The sequence below is a fragment of the Brachyistius frenatus genome, unplaced genomic scaffold, assembly GCF_029030835.1.
Source record: "Brachyistius frenatus isolate BFR_SWC_R1_liver_20210118 unplaced genomic scaffold, ASM2903083v1 Contig_174, whole genome shotgun sequence".
Classification (NCBI taxonomy): Eukaryota; Metazoa; Chordata; class Actinopteri; family Embiotocidae; genus Brachyistius; species Brachyistius frenatus.
The window spans coordinates 90,001-110,621 of NW_027210773.1; the positions used below are offsets into that span (position 1 = coordinate 90,001).

General features: G+C 40.6%; 1 protein-coding gene across 7 annotated transcripts; it reads right to left on the minus strand.

The window, feature by feature from the left end:
• Nucleotides 1–466: 466 nt before the first annotated feature.
• tpd52l2b (tpd52 like 2b) lies at nt 467–19,279 on the minus strand. Of its 7 annotated transcripts, none has more exons than XM_069717422.1 (9): nt 19,097–19,278; nt 16,160–16,317; nt 15,240–15,388; nt 9,688–9,735; nt 7,249–7,350; nt 4,919–4,945; nt 3,996–4,037; nt 3,156–3,204; nt 467–2,866 (listed from the first exon to the last, which is right to left on the minus strand). In XM_069717422.1, the coding sequence occupies exons 1-9, from the start codon at nt 19,110–19,112 to the stop codon at nt 2,780–2,782; spliced, it is 678 nt and encodes a 225-aa protein (XP_069573523.1). In that variant the 5' UTR covers nt 19,113–19,278; the 3' UTR covers nt 467–2,779. The 7 variants fall into 7 exon arrangements, with proteins under 7 accessions (XP_069573523.1, XP_069573522.1, XP_069573526.1 ...); XM_069717421.1 differs by having other exon boundaries at nt 3,996–4,040; XM_069717425.1 differs by lacking the exon at nt 9,688–9,735 and having other exon boundaries at nt 19,097–19,279.
• Between the last annotated feature and the right edge of the window lie 1,342 nt (nt 19,280–20,621).

Sequence of the window (20,621 nt, forward strand, 5' to 3'; positions counted from 1 at the left end):
GTATACGTCATTTTTAAAACAATTATTTTTGTTTAATGATTATCACAAGATCTCACAAATGTACATATTGGTTTGCTATTCAGTACTAATGAACAACATGATTCCTGATTTACCAAATTTCCCCACTGTGGGATTAATAAAGTCAATCTTAGCCTTTTACAGCATTATAAAAAGCAGTGATACTTGCAATTGTGCATTTGTTAATGTTGAATACAGGTGGAGTATTTTATTACAAGTTTTAATGCTTTTAGCATTTTGTGTGTTGTAAGGCGTAAAACCTGTAATGGTACCAACTCGAGCAATTTTTTTGCCAAATCATTTTTTTATTTTGAGCCAATTATTAAGTTTGTGGGAAAATGTTTCCATTTGAAGCAAAGCATATTAAATTCAGGTTAAAATATCTTAAACAACTACGATTTGGGGTACAAAAATTCAAACAGATTTTTAAAACAGACCAACAGACCACTTCTTCATTTAAAGGAATGCTTTATTGATATCCAAACATATACAACAAAACCAAAAGTGTTCTTTAATTAATTCACCATAATCTTCCAAACCTGATCCCTTTTAATGATCTACATCAGCTCGGCCCAAGAACCTAAATAAAGCTGAGTTCTGGCTCTGAGCGGGCTCGTCATGCACTGCGCTTCCCATCGGCACTCAAAACAAAAAGCACATCATCCTTTTTCTATCCATCAGTCTCCAAAAAAAAAAAAAAAAAAGAAAGGATGTGCAGCTTTTTAAAACAGGCGGAAAATAAGAGTCAAGTCATTTAATTCAGTCTTTAAAAAAAGAAAATCTTTCGAGGAAAATCGTTTTCCTTCCAAATCATCATCAGAGTGAAATAAGATTTTTACGTACTAAAACAAATGACTTGAGATTGATATTTCTTGTAGTGTGCATGAGTTTTCATTTTGGCGAAGCAGAGACAACAGAAAGAAGCTACTGTAACATATTTAAATATTGGCAACTTTGTTTTTAAACTGATGGCGCATTAATCGTACAAATAATTCATCTTCTACAAAGTCCACCTCTTCAAACAGAAGGAAAAGAAAAACATAATTCACCTAACAGGAATATATTATCTACCAAAAAAATGAATCAACACAAACACACGCAAAACAAGAAGATACACTCGAGTTATGACACTGGCGACAGTTTTGAAGCAACTTTGACACATTTTTTTAAATTTCATGTTTGACTCTATTTTTTTTAAGGGACAATATTCAGTAGTTGTAAACGGCACATTATTTTTTTTTTGGCAATCCCCGAAAATGCCTCGAGAAAAATCTACCGCGAGATCGGCATTCACAGCTAAACTCAAGTCGACCGACACCTGAAGTGAAATTTGGCAACTTGTCAGAAGTTTCGGGAATATTTGGTAGTTTTTAAACTCTTATTTTGTAGTTTTTGCTCTTATTTTGAAGTTTTCGCTTTTATTTTGATGGGATATTTCACTTAAAAAACTTCCTTCTATTTAACGTTGATGAAAAAAGTGACGGTGCTTCACAACTCTATGACCCGTCATGTAGTTTGCGAGCGACAGCGATGTGTTGGTTTGGCCTCATGCAGCGTGTGTGATTAAGTTAATGCGTTAACGGGAGTGCATTTGTGTGCATCGATAGGGGGGAGGGAGGGGGGGGGGATCATTGGCAGCGAGATGTTTTCCATGACAAAACAGAATATCTATCACCCCCACCCCCCACCTTCAATCCAACCAATCTGTACAACTTTAAAAAAAAATAAAGAAAAACAAGAGAACTATTTTGGTTCCTAAATCTAGTAACAGCTGAAGGTAGCGTGAGTAAGGCCGAGAAGAGGAGCGTCGACATTCACCAGGTAGCGTAACAGCGAAGCGGCGAGTCGAACAGAAGCGACCGATCGTCTGCGAGTCAGATTCAGACACCAAAACAGAGTTGTTGTTTTTTTAAACCACAAATGTACTTTTAAACAGAAAGAAAAAAAACCTCTAATCTGTGAAACTGGCTCAAAGTGTTTTTAAACGTTTCTTCAGCCTCCCCGATTTTAGTTTTATTTCCCTCCCAACCTGATTACTACCAGTTGGCAGCATCGGTGACAATATATTTATTCATATATATTTATACATATTGATAAAAGTTATGTAAAAACATTATGCAAAGCAGTGTAAAATAGTTTATAATACAAAATGGTTTTAAGGGGTTTATTTCCTGTTTGTTTTTTTTACATCCTGGGGTTTGTTGTTTTTTTTAGGTTGTTACGAGACCTCGGCCATCTTCCCATGTTTTTTTTATTTATTTATTTTTTAATGAGATGAGATATGCACATGCAGTGTAGCAGTAGAAGGTCCGGGTGGGGGGGGGGGGGGCGTCCAACCACTGACCTCTGACCTTGTTAGTTCAGTTAGCTGTGACGCTAACGAGGTCGAGGAGAGGGCGGGGCGGACGAGGTTACCGTGGCGACATCGGCACGTGCTCACAGTGTGAATGCATCGCTTAAGTACGTGAAGATAAAGTTTGACTGGAAACCAGGGTTTTGTTTCTGAAGTGTGGATCTACCGAGGGAGGAAGAGGAGAAAGAGGAGGCAGGAACCGAGCCAGCTCTGGAAATTATTCAGGTTTAGACATCAACACAACATTTTGTTGTTTTTTTTGTTTGTTTATTATCTCGACCGCGAGGCAGAAGAGTCCAGTTACAGACCTCAGGATGGGGCCGACTCGACGAGGCGATGAGAGGTGATAACAGTACAGTCTAAGGTCGTGAGGAAGGTGGCAGCGAGGAGGAGGAGGAGGAGGTGCATTCAGAAAGGCGGGTTCTCCTGAGTGGGGGTGGTGTCGGTGGGGGAGCCGACGCCCTCTCCGTTCTCTTTGGGCCCGACGACCTTGTACTGAAGAGGAGGAAGCAGATTAGTTATCGACTGGGAGTGTCATTATGCTGACTTGGCAGTTTCCTCTAGATCTTTACTTTAAACACAAATAAAATCATTTTATTACTTTATAACTTTCAATGACATGTTCAAACTAAATTAAAAATGGTAACGGATCCAGTCAAGTGTTTTGTTTCAAAGCCTAAATATCACCAGACTGTTTTCCAAAATAAAATAGAGATCAAAAAGGCTTTAAACTGCTTTTTTCCCGTTTGTATTCACCAACATGTGGAAACAGAAGTCGACTCACCTTCAGGTTTCCCATTTTATCCTCAAACGACTTGAAGGTCGCAGAGTTCCTGCAGAAAAGACGCGATGTTACGATCACGAAAACACGAAGGCAAAATTTAACGGCACGCTGCGGGAGATTAAAAATGAAAAACTTCAACGTGTTCCTCCAGTTGAATGTTTGAGGAAGAGTTTTAAACTAGAAGGATGTTTTCAACCTTCATCTGCTGTGCATATTCAAAAAATGAATAAAAAAAAAAACTTTAAGGGGCGGGGCTACAAGCATAATTTGTGACATCACAAATATCCAGGTTCAATTTAACAGGTACAAATATAATGTGGAAACTTTAAACCTGCAACACTGAGATTGAAATTTACAGGAAGACATCCAGCAAAATAAACTTTACAAATAAAATCTATTTGCATATTTTAATCACTAAGAAAGCAGATTTTTTTTAAATTTTGTTTTTTGTGGTAAAATCATATCAGAAACAAATTACAATTTAGTATTTTATATAAATCTTAAAACATGTCTGGAGGGATCTTAAAAAAAAAACCAAAAAAACATTTCTATTACATTTTCAGAATTACGTACATTTTCTATGTAAAAGCTTTTATATGTAAAAGGACATCTGATACGTTCAGATTAGTTCACACGTTCCACACATCACATATAAATAATAAATCAAACAAAAAAGTATCTTCATGCTGCCACATAAAAAAAATAAATGTAATAGATTTACGTGAAAAAAGAAAGTTGTTGCCGAATTATTGAATCTTTAGTGGACAAAATATCAGATATGATAAATCCTCTTTTAAATGAAGCTTGTTATTCCCTAAAACATTGAAGGCGTTACTTTACCTCATAGCCGGCATACTTATCGAGTGGCGAATGGAATAGTTGCTACTTTGTAAGCGTTAAAAAAAAGAGGAGACAGAAGTGCAAGTGTTATAATGCAAGCAGTAACACACACACACACACACACACACACACACACACACACACACACACACACACACACACACACACACACACAGTAATGCAGCTGTTAAAGGACTGTTGGTGGTTATTAGTGAACACGCTGCCACTCGTTCAACAACTCTGGTTTCTATTAAATTAACAATTGTTGGAAGAAGAAAACACTTTATTTTACGGGTGCGACAGTTTCCTATTAATTCATTCAGTTTATTAATATTTGCAGTGCAGATCAGCTGGGCGTGCAAAAATAGAATAGTTTGTTCACAAGAAGCATAACACAAAGATTAAAGCTTTAATAATAATAATAATAATAATAATAATAATTAGTATTTGCTTGGGTTTAAATAAAGTGAATAAAAGTGAATTTGATGGGTTTTTTCAGGAAATTCTGCAGAAAATTAACAAACCCGTAAAATAAAGTGAAAAATCTTCTTCCTGTTTCGAGACATGAACAGATCCGGCACATTTCACTCACTCTTACGACTTAAAATTCATATTTAGGGCGTAAATTAAAACATCTTTTGCCTAAAATATTTCTCCAATCTGGGAGGGAATGAATGAAGAACGACATGCTTAATATCTTAGAGGGAGAAAGAAAGAAATTAAGGCAATTTAAAGGAATTAAAAATAGACTGGAAGGTTTTTTTGTTCACTAATGAGAAAATTAAATGGCAGTTTAAGGGGAAAAAGAAAAATGCAGAAGTCGGAGTATTAATAAGTATAAAAGGGCAGAGCTTCACCTCCCTGACAGGTTCAAAACTCTTCTTTGAGACTTCAGGCCTCGTGAATGAAGGACATGTTCTTACCCAAAGGAGTTAGAGAAAGGCAGAGCTCTGCAGGTCAAACCAGGCAGCGATTAGAAAACAAAACAAGGAGAGAGAACGTCAAGCACAAACATCGAGACACAAACAGGAAGCTGAAGCTTTGGCGGAGGAAGCAGGAGGACGACAGCAGAGCAGCAGGAGGTGAAACCAGGAGGACGACAGCAGAAGCAGCAGGAGGTGAAACCAGGAGGACGACAGCAGAAGCAGCAGGAGGTGAAACCAGGAGGACGACAGCAGAAGCAGCAGGAGGTGAAACCATGACGACCGATGGAAACTTAACTCTTATTGTGCGTTTGAATCAAATTACCATTAATTCTCATATAAAAAGCATCCGTGTTTTAATCCGCAACAAAAAGTGCATCTTTCCACCATTATTTAGTGGCTGTAATGTGTCACTGCAGACAGAAGGTGGCGGTAAAACACCTAAAAGCTGTTTGTCAACTGCCCTTAAAACACAAAAGGAGGAAAAAGGACACGTTACTACAAGTGTACAAAAAAACCCAGAAACACGCTGAGATTAGGACAACTTTTAAATTAGTGTGAAACTCCTTAAATATAGTTTTTAAAATATCTTTCAAAATAAATTTTAACACTTAAATCACCCCTTTGAATTTATCTTCTTTAAGAATAAAATAAACTGTAAACCTGGTTGATGCTGAATTATGTCAACATACCAGTGTTCAGTGTCTCTCCACCGCCGAGGCTCAAAGGCTCGCGGTCGCTGTTTGACAACTTATTTTAGAGTTCAGTTGATTATAAATTTATTTCAGGAAATCGGAAGTCTCTTAAAAATAAAAACCACACAAACAGCTCCAGTACGTCTGAATTTGGTCCAAATACGGAGACTAGTTGATCCAATGAGACTCAAATGTCTCAAATGATCTGCACCAATTTAATGTTTCTCTTTTGATGAACGCAAAACAGATAAGACCGAAACAGGAACATGCAGGACGAAGAAAATAAGATCTCCTGTACGAGGAGACAATGGACGAAATGGACGACATGCACACACACACACGCACGCACGCACGCGCACGCGCACACACACACACACACACACACACACACACACACACGAACATTTCCATGAAGAGCAAATATGAATGTGGGTGTTTAGATGGAGAGATTAATGTGATTAGACAGTTGTGTCAGTCAACGAGGCACCAACAGAGATGTGAAGGATCCACCTGTCAATCACACTGATAATATTTAGAACTGCTTTGTTCAATCAACTTAATGTTAAATCAACTTAATGTCTTCTTACTGCTCTTTTTTTTTTTTTTAGTACCGATGGATTCTTACAAAGAATGAAACAAAATAAAGAAACTGAAAAGTGTGATTTCCGGGTAGAAGAGTTGTTAGTAAATGGATGGTTCAACTTTTTAACAAAATAAAGTACTAATAAAGTACTAATAAGGCCACTTAACAGTCAAGTTAGGGCTGGGTAATATAGAAAGAAAACAAATATAATTATATGATGTTTTTCACCAAATACCTACATATTGATCTTATAAAGATGATTATTGGTGCTTTGGAAAAACATTTGATAAATAATCAAAATAAATGTGGATATAATGACTGAGTTAGTAAAATAAAATAATAGAAAGGCTACAGCAGTGTGTAACTTTACACAAAATTACATCACTTTACTGTAATGCAGCTTTTAAAACTAACACGTAGACCAAATCAGGATTTTTTAAAATTAGGATAATGTCTTGTCTCATCACAATATTGATATAATCTGGCTGTATTGCCCAGCTCTAATTAAAGTCGTGGAAATGTATATAGTTTGATGTGTTTTGTGACAGAAGATGTTTAAATATGTTGAACCAGCCCTGAAGTCAGTGAAGTTGGGATCTAATAAAGCGGCTGATTAGTTTATCTGCAGCCTGACGGGTGAATGTTGGAGGACAGCAGCTGATCTGTGGTCAGCATGTGGAGATCTCATCAGCGCTACCAGAACAACCGAGCGGAGGACAGCGACTGAGGAGACGGAGAAAACCTGGAGGTTCAACTTCTACATGATCTAAACATCATCCGGGCTTCGGATCATCTCCAACAAACAAACACACGGAGCCACGTTCTGCTTCATTTAAATATCTGGCTTTAAAAAGTGAGTCTATCCTGATTTAAAAAGGAGGGTATGATGTTTACAGGAACAATACAGAACCTCTATGATGTCACCAGGTTTGGTTCATTGTTTGTTTTGTTTATTTTCCAAAGGGACTGTATTTGTCCCAGTTTGAGATTCGCTCTGCTTCATCACTGTCCCCCCCTCGTTGATCTGTTCTGGTATCCGGAGCATCGCGTACCTCATGTCTCCGAGTCTCCTGCTGATGGCCGTCCCCACCGTGGTCAGAGCTGCACTGGTCTTCTGCCCTGCCTGGGACAGAGTCTCCTGAGTCTTCTTATATCTGCAGGGAGAGGGGTGGGGGGTGGAGGAAGGTGGGAGCCGGAGAATGGAGAGAGAACAATGGAGAAAGGAACAGCAGGGGGGGAGGAGGGACAGATGGTTGGAGAGGAATGAAAAAGAAGAGGAGGGAAAGCAGGAAAAAGAAAGAGGCAGATGGATGGTGAAGGGAGGACACAAAAAAAGAGGGATATTAGATATATATTATTATATATTCAAATTATTCACCACCTCCAGTCAGAACTGAAACCACAGAAACCAACAACCAGGAGACACAAACAGCCTCTAAACCTCATGTTTCCCCTCTTCTGTTTGCTATTTGTATGTTGTTTTTAATGTACCAGCAATTAACCAACGAAAATAAAAAGGAGTTTCCTTTCTGTAAAATATAATGTGTTAAAAAAAAAAAGTTCCTTTTTCTCAGACGGCAGCAGAAAGAAACCGATCAGCTGATGATGACGGGGATGATTCAGCATGTCCTGCTGCAGCCACCGAGGGACCACAGTGTGTGTGTGTGTGTGTGTGTGTGTGTGTGTGTGTGTGTGTGTGTGTGTGTGTGTGTGTGTGTGTGTGTGTGTGTGTTTCAGAGAAAAGCATCAGAGTGCACGACGTCAAATTTACTGACTTTTAGTGGCTTAAAAATCTGAAACTCAAACGACCTCTAATAAAACAGAAAAAACAGAAATTTGAACTATTTAAACCTGCTGCACAATTAAGATCTCACACACACACACACACACACACACACACACACACACACACACACACACACACACACACACACACACACACACACACACACACACACACACACACACACGTGCACCTTATAAACACTGAATGTTGTGCAAAAAAAAAAAAAAAATCCTTTTCCAGTGGGAACCGTAAGAAGCCGTGGAGCGAAGGTCTTCCTCGCCCGTATCTGAGATAAATCTATAATTAAAGGGTTTAGCAGGAAAATGAAACAAAATGATTGGAGGATTTTTCCTGGACCAGATGAGTTATGATCGTTGTGTTGTTTGATTCATTCATGATGTCTGCAGGATATTTCTGTTTCCAACCAAGTATTTCACACTAAACACTTAAAAAAATGTAATTAATTAATTAATTAAAAAAGCTCCTTACAAGCTGCCAGAACAGGAAAAGTAAAAGCAATCTTATCTGGAGTTTTCTGAAAGTAAACAGCGGGTTTAATGAGGTCACAGCACACCTGTCCACAAACACACACAAAGAAATGTGTACATTAACACCGGCAGAAATAAAACACAAATAAACACTTGCTGCAGCTATAAAAACTCATGTTGGGTGAAAGCCAGCGTGGTGATCAGCTGATCTGCTCAGACTCAGAAGATCTGGAGATGAATTGGTCTGAGTACCAGCGTCCTTCATCGACCTTCATCAGTTTGTTTTTACTCAGTATTACGGACATCGTGGCCTAATTCTAGGATTTAGTTGAAAAACCTTTTGTTGTTGTTTTAAACTTTGCTCATGTGACCAAAAAAAACTCAACTTGGACCCAAAAACAAACTAATGTGAAGATAAAAACCACCACAGACTGTAAAATGTGTTTCCATGTGTACGTTTTCATTTGGTGAGTAAAGTATGAAGCAAAAACAAACAGCGGCCGTGACAACCTACCTGTCCCTAGGTAAACTTCTGCACTAAGCCCCGCCCACTCCAATAAACAGGCTCCTGAAACTACTTCAGATTAAACTGCACTATGTGTCTGTGACATCAAATTAAACTATTTAGAAACGGAACAAAATAAGTGACGAGTGTTTTTTTCAATCTTTATGTCTTAAAAACTTAAATTATTATTTTGTGCTGCTCGTGACTTTAAAAGCTGCAGGATGATGTTTAATCAGACTGCAACCAATAATGTTATTTCAGTATTTTTCTAATAGTTTAGTTGGTTTATAGTTTCAACTGATAAATTGTCTACTTTTCTCTTATAAACCGGGAAAATGATGTCGAGCATTCATCAACCATACGGGCTGAATTAAAACATCTTTATCGGTTTGGCAGAAATGTTCATTTTGGGCTGATATTTCACCTTTTATATGTTAATTACATGCCGATTATAAAAGTGCATCCCTAATTTTAAAACGTCCTTTAAAATAAAAGTCTTTCCAAACATGTGACATCTTAAAGCAGGAAATCTGTCGTGATTTCAGCCTGTAGCCCCAAAAAAACAGGTGCGACACAACAGAAAAACAAGCAGTGGAAAATAAAATAAATCAACTCCCCAAAATAATAATAATAAATAAATCTAACTTAAAGAAAGCTTAACTCGTCTACAAAAAAACAAACAAGAACACAAAAGAGAAAGGGGTCAACTCACGCTTCAGACTGGGTAATGTCATCCAAAGTGGCTGAGGCAGACAGATATCTGAAGACACAACGGCAGGGTAATCACACAGGGGCAGAAACACACACACACACACACACACACACACTTCCTGTTCACGTCCACATATGAAGACTTTTAGTGCAAAACTCGTTGGATTTTTAATCAATATAATTTTCTATTTTCTGCGGTCAAATCTTAAATGAGACTCAAAAAACAACAATTAAATACATGTTTAAAAAAATACCTTCTCCCTGTTGTGTCCTGGAACAACATGAATTAAAGGTCTTGTGACTAACATCACCGCCTACCCTTTTATTTTATTCTTTATTAATAGATAAATTCACAATGGAAATCTGAATGGGTGGTTTCCAACCTGAGGATCGTGGCCCTCGAGAGGACGCCCAACAGCGGATTCCTCCACATAAGTATGCTATTTTTTTTTAAGTTTCCCTTTTGTGCTTTGAAGTGTGTAACGATGTATAAAGAAAATAAAAAAACACACCTGAGAATGAAACATGAAACAATCCCCCATTCAATTATATAAATGTACAGTAAAAAAAAAAAAAAGAAGATAATACACATGATGAGTAGAGCGAAGCATCAAGCAGATGATGCAGCCACTGATCAATAATCAATCAACACGATACACACATTTTCCCTGCGTTTCCAAGGAGACGGCTCTCCTCCCGACTACGTCCCACAATGCATCTGGGTGTAACAGCACAGTGACTTCATACAGAGCAGCTCTGTTACTGTCCATCCAGCCTCCGCTGTCCCCGTCAATCACAGCAGGGCGCCGTAGCAACGGCAACACAAACAGGCTGTTTGTTTATTTGTTTGCTTTACATTTGGGTCTCTGTCGAGAGATTCATGTTGAAGCTCAATCAGCTGATGCAGAGAAAGAAAATTAGTTTGACAAAGTAGAAGGAAAAAAAAAAAAAAAGAGGCAGCAAGCAGCTAAAAATATCAGAGAGGACGACGAAGACAGTGGGAGGAAGAAAAAAACATCTTCATACTTCATTTGTTTTGGTACGACATCTCTCTCTCGCCCTCTCTCGCCCTCTCTCTCTGGGTGTCATGTGACTAAACAAAACACCGTCTTTCTCTCCATCTCTCACATTCCTGTCCTCCCACTCCTCAGCGGCAGGTCGATGGCATGCAGTGTGAACGTGACACACACACACACGTTACAGTGTGTGTGTGTGTGTGTGTGTGTGTGTGTGTGTGTGTGTGTGTGTGTGTGTGTGTGTCCCTGTCAGGTTGTGCTCACTGTCTGAGTGATCTTGCCAATCCAGTTCATTTCAGAAGCAGCCACGTGGAAAGATTGCATCAGCTGCAGCCCTCAGAGGCAGGAGAAGAAGCAGGAGAAGAAGCAGGAGAAGAAGCAGGGAGAAGCAGGAGAAGAAGCAGGAGAAGAAGCAGAAGCAGGAGAAGAAGCAGGAGAAGAAGCAGAAGAAGCAGGAGAAGAAGCAGAAGCAGGCGGCTGAGTCGATGATCTGTTCAGTCGGTGACGAATCATCTTGAAAATCTCTAAAAACCAACTGCTGGTAGAAACCGGACCGGACGGATTATTGAAGAGGCCTAATGGACCGAAGCTGGAGAGAGTTCACAACAACAACTCGGGATTGTCCAGTTTTTTTTGTTGCTTCTGAACCTTTAAACATGTTTAATAGTAGTGAAGAAGTATAATAACTCTGGTGTTATCTTATCGGATGTTTAAGGAGAGGAGCGTCACAGGAAGTTTTACATCATTTCTTATATTGGCAACCCGCAAAATTCCACTGAAAAAGTTGACATTTTTACAGTTAAATTGTGTAATTTCACATCATTATTTTGACCCCAACTGTGCGTTTCATCTTTTCCCACGACACACTTTCTCTCATCTCAAACAACCGCCGTGGTTATCGTTTCTTTCCGTGCAGCCAAACGACAAAAGACAGAAATCAGACGACGGCGTCGAGTCTTCGGACGATAACACAGACGCTGCTGAAGGGAAGCGAGCGAAAGAAGTTTAAAAATACGGAGGAATGCTGGTTTCGGAGAGGAAGTGGAAAGAAGTACACGTGTCATCGCTTCTGGAGGAAGAGAGGTCACCTGACCTCCGGGACAGGAAGTAGAAAACAGATAGGACGGAGGACGAAAACAGAAGACGAACCAATGAGGTATAGAAATACAAAACAGGAAGATGAATGCAGAAAACAACAACAACAAGTCATAGACTTGTATTAAAAGTTTCGTACGAGCTGCGAACAAAAAGTTCAGACTGTTGCACGAACGTACGATACGTCAACGTGACCACCGGTACCTCAGACCGTCACCGCCGAGTTCTACCGAGGGGAAGAACATTCCACGCAAACCACCTGAACCGCGTCGCCACGGCAACGGGCTTCCCCGACATGACAACGCAGCGCGTTGAAAGAAAAATGGGGCAAGAAACGATGTTGAAGCGGAAATCACCGCATGGGCTCAGGAACACTCGGCTCGATTTCCGGATCCTTTAAAAATTTGACCGAGACACGAAACTAAATCCCACTTCAGCGCTACAAGTCGAGCTTCATTTACATTAGAGAAGGATTCGGTCTCACGTCTGTCCTCCTGCCAGACACCGAGTCAAACAGCGTCTGCGGAGACGTCAGAGGTTAAAGGTGAGAACGGGGGAGGAGGCGGAGGGCGATCGAGGCCGAGCGCGAGAGAGAGCAAACGGACGACGTCGGCAAACAGTCGGTGGACTCTCGGATCCCAACGGGAGAATCTCTCGTTCCACTCGCAGTTTCTCAGAGCTTCTCACCAAGCTGGAGACGGGAGACGTCTGATTAGTGACATCACAGAAGTCCCGGTGGATTAAATCTGGTTTTCTGAGCCGAGTTCAGATTTAAGATCTTTAACAGCAGGTTCATCACTAATTACAGACTTCCTCTTTCAGGATGGTTCATCAAAGACGGCCGGCCGGCGCTCTTCAACCGAAATGTGCAATAATTTATGGGACACTTGTGCAATATTTGATATGCAGTGTTTGACAGGATGCCGCCTGCTTTTATTAAGCTTGTATTATTATTATTTACTTATTTAATAGCAGCCGTTGCATTAAATCTACAAATGGATGACAAAACACAGAGTGATGAAATTATTATAAATGGAGGTTTAACAGGGAAATTCTATATTTGTAAGAATATTTAAGATCCTAAAGGTTTTGATTGTCTTCTAGCAGGTTGAGACCTTTTTCTAATAATTTTGCTATTTGTGTAAAATGCATTTGTAACGGTGGTATATTGCAGATTTGATGGAGATATGAATATGTTTTTATGTGATTGTCCACAGTGACAAAATATTATTTAAATATGAAGTCAGGAGTTTCTCATTATTATCCAAGGATCAGGTAAAGCCTGTTTAATCCAACTTCATGTTCAATAATGAGCAAATAGAGACTTTGAAACTCATAATAGAACAACTTGCTTCCTAAATGAGGTGAATGCAAAATGTCAACACAGATAAAGAGAAGCGTTATTTATGAATGTCTGTGCAGAGATGCATGCCGTCATCTTCATAATTAAATAAGATGAAACAATAATGATGTTATTTTCCTGGAGAACTGAATAAGCTGCAGCTGTTTGACTTCATAGAAGTTTGTTGTTTGCTCTTTAAGATTCCTCAAAACCTCCTTGTCCTCCTGTTGAGGTTGATATCTATGATTGCTGAATTTATCATAAATAATCACACTTTCAAGGCTGAGATCGACTGGCAAAGTATGAAGATGTTAAAGCATTTAAATTACATTTCCAACACAGAAGGTGCTGCGTTACCGTAAAATGGAGAAAACTGCAGATTAATATTCGTTCCCAAACTGTGACGAGTTTCATTAATAAAAGAAAAGCGACCTTTAGCCTCTTTGTCATGTAAAATATAATCTGAAGTCTCCGGAGGATGAGTCATGCGGTGACTAAGTCTTCCTTCTGAACGCTGTTACGATCACTGATGTCAGTTCTGATTCATCATTAACGGACTGAGGTCCGACTCACCTTGAAAAATGGTACAAAAATAGAAAATGTGTAAAAGGTTTTCTGTCTATATGATGAACTAAACGGATTCTTATGCCACAGTTTTGCGCTGTAAAGCTATAGTTGTCAATAAAGTTGATTCTGGCTAAAAAAAAAAAAAAATGCAGGATTGTCCACAAAAAACTTCAAATCATTAAAACTGCAAGCAGTGATGTACGGGCCCTCGCACTCCGGCACGCCGCCTCCCCGACGTGCAGCGCATGAGGGACCGCATGTCCCCGCTTCTCGCAAAACAGGTATATAAATGTATCGTCTCACCACGCCGGATGTATGTGACACGTTTCATGAGGTTTCAAGCATCCTTTGACCTTAAACATCAACTTCCTGTGTCACGGCGAGACATCCAACTTTGCCGCATCGTCACGGCGACGACCATTTACAAAGTCGAACGAATGTCTCAATATATCATCAACTACATGTTTAGGTTATTGTGACCCGACTTTACGTTCATGGGATCAACCAGCTCGCCGTAGAATGTGAAAGTATGAAAAGTGTCATTTCCGGTGGCCACCAGGGGGCGCTATGACTATGAGCGAATATTACCCCACAGGGGTCTTCAGGGCGGGGCTGTTATCATACCTGTGATGTTTGGAGAAGGTCGGTCCATGTACATAAGATTTAAAGCAACTCGTAGTTTCATGGCGAGGTGTTCAAAATGTCCGCCTCTCACGGGCACACACATTGATGAAAACAAATTATTTATACAATTTTTAATCCCAAACATGTTTTCTATCCAGAGAACCTAAATTCAAGTCGGTCGGACCAAATCCCTCGGAGGAGTTTGACAAAGTACAACGTGTCAGAATCGCCCAAAATGGCAACTAAATTCAAAATGGTGGACTTCCTGTTGAGTTGACGTAACGGTGTAATGTAACTTTTTTGTGCGTCTCGGTGTGATACACCTGTCCACCGGATTTCGTGAATTTAGGTAAATGTGGCCGCCAGGGCATCTCTGTAGGGGGCGCTCTCGAGCCGTTTGGCCACGCCCACTCACGACTCCACTAGAATATTAAATTTTTCGCCGGGAGACAAATGTGTCTTTCATGAGTTTTTGAATATGATAAAGCCTCCAAAAAGGAAAATCACTTTACGTAAGAATAAGAACGTCCAAGAAGAACATTTTTACGAACAACAACAACAACAACAAGGCTTCACACCGATGCTCGAGTCCTAAAACTCACCAACCAAGATCTCATTCAACAACACGGTCAGTCCCTCCCAGTTAAAGCACGTGTACGGAGGTTATAGTTGTCATATGCCGAGTCATGAATCATGTTATTCTGGTTTAGGGTGTAGTGTTGCTGCTTCGTCGGCCAACCAGCTGCTCGCAGAACAAAAAGGGAAGAAAGCTGCTGCAGAGGCTACAAAACAAAAAGGTGGAAGCTGCACGCGACATTACGTCTGAGCTCGGAGTGAATATTTGAACTTTTTAAGATCGACGTCCTGAAGGAAGCGATTCATCTCGCCGGCGTGTGGTTGAATACGTACGCGTTGGAGGTCTGAACGTCCTGCCAGCTCTTGGTGATGTTCTGCTTGAGTTCGTTGAGCGGGCTGAGGCCCAGTTTCCTCTTCAGCTCGGCGGCGTGTCGCTCTTTGGCCGACAGAACCTGACGCAGGGTGTTGATCTCCTCCTCCACCTGAAACACATCCGCAGACTTCAGCTTCCTCGTTTAAAAAAAGACGCTCCGAGACTTCAGCTTCGGGGATTTAGATCCCACTGAAATACAACAACACCCGCTGCACCGTTACTTCCCTCCTCTGTGATCAGTCGCTCTCAAGAGAAGCCGACTAAACAGCAACGGGCCTTTTACAAAACATTCACTATCTTCTGTCGGAGCAAGAAAAAAAACAACTGCAAGTCAAAACATCTGCTATGATTGAAGCTTATTTTGTACCTCGTCTATAAAACTCCCAAAAACTGACATTTATCCACTCAAAGTTAAAGTTATTTGTAAAAGATGCTCAAAAATGTGCCGAACAAAAGCTTTACAGAGAACTGTATCGCTATGAAATCATTAAAATAAGAAAGAAGCAAATGACTGTAAAAAGACTAAATAAAACCAGTTTTAATAATTACAAAGACCTCAATTAAATTGAATTCAAGCTGGCAGGTTAATAATCAGCAGCTGCACATATTGATTTCATAAAGAATCAATAATGAATATCAATACAGTAAAGTAACAAAGGAAGTAATCCAATCTTGATGTTTGTGAAACTCTAGTCTGTAACTTCTGTCAATAATTATTGACTTTTAAGCACTTTGTAAGTTTGGTATTTACATGTAAACAACAAGGCTGGAATCAGAGTTTCTGTTCGACCTTCATCGTGACTTTTCTACGGCCTCCATGAACTCCTGATTTACTCCAGTCTGCGGGAACGTGAGGGTTCAACGAACATCCGGGTCGTACCTTGATGAGCTCGGCGCGCAGCTCCTCCGCCTCCTCCTCCGTCACGCCGGGAGGAAGAGGGTTGAGCGAGTTGCCCACCGCTCCCTCCATCGGCATGTCGGCCAGGCTGTCGGAGTGATCCACGCCGAGGCCCTTGCTGGGAGAGTTCAGGTTGATATCTGGGGAGGTGACGGGGAGGAGCACAGGGAGGAGCACAGGGAGGAGCATGTTAATGTTGAACCGTTAAAAGGCAGGATGACCTCCTCCGGTATCCATTACATGAACACAAAAGGCCAGCAGGAGGATAGTGTTGCGAGCAGATCTCCAACAGGAAGAGAGTGGCCAATTAATGGAGTAACTTAAGATCCCCCCCCCCCCCTTTACATCAACATCAATAATGAAGGAAAACAAAACAGGACAGAGAAGCGAGAATCTGCCCTTTAAACCCGAATCTTTCCAGAGATGCTGGAATCTGCCGCCGTCGGCGTTTCTGTACCAGCGAGTACGTTTCGAAGACGCCAGCAGAACTTTGGCTGAGTCGGCATGATGGAGGACGGCGGGAAAAAATAAAACACCAAAACAAAACTGGAGCCACTGCCTGAAACAATGGGGCAAAAAAATACTACTAATAATTTAAAAAAAGACTTCAAGCAGCGACATTCAAACAATGTGTATTCAAATAAACACACCAGGGAACAAACACCACTTCAGGGTGGAAGTTGTTTTTGTTTTTTTTAAGCTTGAAAGGAGCGCCCATAATTGCGCAACATCTGCACAACAAATTGTTGGACAGACAAACGCTCAATTATTGATGTTGTTTTGCAAAAAAAGACCGAGACGAGTCTCATCCTCGCTCGGGAAACCGGAGCGTCTCTCCGGAAACATCCAGCCGGCGGAGACACGACAGCGACTCCACCCTCAAAGTGTATTGATTCAGTTCAGAGTGATTCACGTCAACACAGCTCAGAGCAGAAAACTAAGGACGGGGGACAATATACGAGACACTTCTTACACATCGTACCAATCCTGCTGCTGTAAATCACACTGCTGTGGACGCAGGAGTCACAATGAGCTCCATTCACACGGGTTTTTTTGCGGTTCAACTGGTCTGCAAACACTGGCGACGCGATCACAACCACAGTCCAGCTTTCAGCCGCTGCTTCGTATCGCGGCTGATCTCACAAGAAGCTCTCCTTCTGCCATGTTTGAATATCAGCACAGAAAAGACGGCGAGATTAAACTCGACACCAAACACGACATTTAGGGTGTTTTTTTTATTCACAATAAAATTAAACAGCGTTTTATTTTGAAAAAACAAAAACTCAGACAGCGAGAGCCCAAAAAACCCGTTCTCAGGTTTCACATCATTCGAACAGACAGTGGGAGGACGAACAGAGACAGACGTGTCCTAGTTCACTGCAGTCAGACAGACTTCAAGACGGGACAAACGTAGGAGGTCTTAATCACGTCCTAAATGCGCCCGTCCTGAGGCACAGGAAGCCTGATACGACACGACATGTCAATCATGGCTGCGTATTATTACTGGATGTAGACCGGCAGGACTGTTTAGTACATTTCAAAATGTGACGAGACATTTCCTCAGCATGTGATTATAATATTGTCTCTCAGCTTATTTATTGCCTTTTAAAGCTACAAAATTATAATAATAATGAATAAAAGAAATCACACAATTTCCTGATTACCCTGGTAACCATGAATATTGACTTATTATACACTATTTAATGCGTATGGGGATAAACAGAAACATGTCTACTATTAGTTGTTTTGCCGTTTGATTTAATGATTTAATTTTTAGTTGCTGCACATCAACTTTTGATTTTTATGGCCGTAACAGGATCGGGAAAAAAAGTGTTGAAATATCTTTTTATCGAGTTAATCGTCCCGTTAAAAACATATTTCTGCGTGTTTGAAACAGGAAAGAATAATTCTGTAGTACAGAAAGGACTGCAGCGTGGTAGACAAACGGAGGCCTTCACGGCCCATTCTTCAGTAGTTGAGCTCTTCCAGTCCATTTGGTAATCATGGTAAAGCGGGTCAGGCCCGACTTCTGGGATCGGTTTGGTGACGACTCGTCTGTGACCGCAGATACCAGATACCAGATATCAGCAGTTTATGTAAAATAAAATAAAGAATTTCTGTCAATACTGGACTTTTAAAACCCTTTAATTGTGAATTAAAGCGCAGCTGGTCTCGGAGGACCCTGAAAGCACCTCTGGTTGGAAGAGGGGACATGTCTTTGACCTGAGGAACAAGTTTCCTGAATCCTGCTGAAACTGTCAGCTCCAGTAAATCACACCTGAAAAGCTTCCCAGTTGATGAAACACGTTGCTGTCTGCAGCAGTTTAAATGTACTTCTGGTTTCTTCTTCTGAAAAGATCCCTGAGGTTGTTCAAAACCTCTGAACCGACGAACACGACTTTAATTCTGACGAATCTGTCGGTTGTGACCCGATAAAGTCGGATGTGCATCGATGGATGCAAATCAGGTAAATAAAACGACTTCTGGTGAACAACCACGACAAAGTAAGAGCTGTCCAGTTCCGGCCCGGCTCGGTCCCCCGGACCGGTCCGGCTCGGTCCCCCGGCCCGGCCCGGTCCCCGGAGGACCCGGCGGTGTTCACTTCTCAGCAGTGAAACGTCAGATTGAAGTTTAAAGTTGTGAAGCTGCTGAAGCAGAAACCCGATCCAGCTTCCAGCTTCCTGTCGGTTAGCAGCGGGCCCGTCCCGGTCCGGTCCGGTCCGCACGGCTCCAACAACCAGCACGCCTTTTAAAATGGCTCCAAAACAAACTTAAAACTTCCACGCAAAACCCCACAAACCGTGAACCCAGACGAACCGCGTGACGGCGGGTTGAACCAGAACAGTTCTGGACTGTTTACGCGTTGGAAGCTAAGCTACACGCTAGCTAACTTCGGCTAAGCTAACAATTAAGGTTTACCTTGACCGGGGTCCATGGCGGCGGTTCGGTTCGGCTCGGCTCGGTTCGGCTCGGCTGGAGCTGCTGGCGGATTTAAAAAGAGAAAAGGTTCGGAGACGCAGGACGACGGACCGACACGGCGCGCGCTTCCCGCTCGGTGTCCCGCAGCAGAGTTCCGTCGACGGCAGCAGCCGGAAACACTTCACGCTGCTAACGGCGGCGACGCGAGCCACATCCGGTCAGGAGTTTCAGAATAAAACTGACGCGACGCCGGAAGCACTTTTCGACAACGTCGTCATACTTTATTTTTCACGGATTAAAATCAATTCAGTTCAAAATCGTATTACAGACTCGGAGTGTCGATAAAAGACAAAACGTCACGGAGGCCAGGAAATTCAAAGTGCTTCACATAAAACCATTAAAAGCATCAAAGCATGAGGCAAAAGAAAAAGACATTTAAAAACAATTAAGAACACGTGATTAAAACATTAAGAACACGTGATTAAAACAATTAAGAACACGTGATTAAAACATTAAGAACACGTGATTAAAACAATTAAGAACACGTGATTAAAACATTAAGAACACGTGATTAAAACAATTAAGAACACGTGATTAAAACATTAAGAACACGTGATTAAAACAATTAAGAGCACGTGATTAAAACAATTAAGAGCACGTGATTAAAACAATTAAGAACACGTGATTAAAACATTAAGAACACGTGATTAAAACAATTAAGAACACGTGATTAAAACATTAAGAACACGTGATTAAAACATTAAGAACACGTGATTAAAACATTAAGCCAGCTAAAAAAATAGGATAAAAGTTACAGTACAGTTAAACATCTTCAAATCTTGTTCAGTGAAAGGCAGCAAACAGAAAATAAACAGAATAGATTACATATGAAAATCTAAATTATAGAATATATACATCAATAACACGTTGCACTGGTGTTTAGTTTAATTGTAATATTATTCTGTTTTTATTTGTATGTAATGTGCATTTTTAATTTTTTTATATTTAATATTTTTATTGCTCTAAACTCCATATTTGTCTGACAGCTTTAGTCACTTTTAAGATTAAGTTTTTTAATCCCTTCCTGTTCAATGAAAACCACTTATCTCCATATTTTGGTCATTTTGAGTTTAATACATTACTTGTAGAATGTCGTCATTGATTACGTGTGACGTATTTCAACAGTCAAACTTTAATTGTGCTGCCAGAGATGTTGACGTTTTTTTCCCGTGCTTTTATTTTTTAAGGCGTGTCCTCCAAACAGGAAGTTATGTTTTGTAGTCTTTACAGAAAACCAGTTTCTGTAGACTTCCTTTTTCCGGGGTGATCATGTGACGTCACAGAGACAGCTGCGGTTGAAATATTTTAAATTTTTAAGATATTTGGTTTCTTCGGGAGCACAAACATACTGCCGGTGATCAAACATTATTTAATCCATAAACGAATCAAAGAAAAGCAGCGTTTCATCGGAGTCACCCATCATGCACATAAAACATAAAACATAAAACAAAAAGGACTCGAGGAC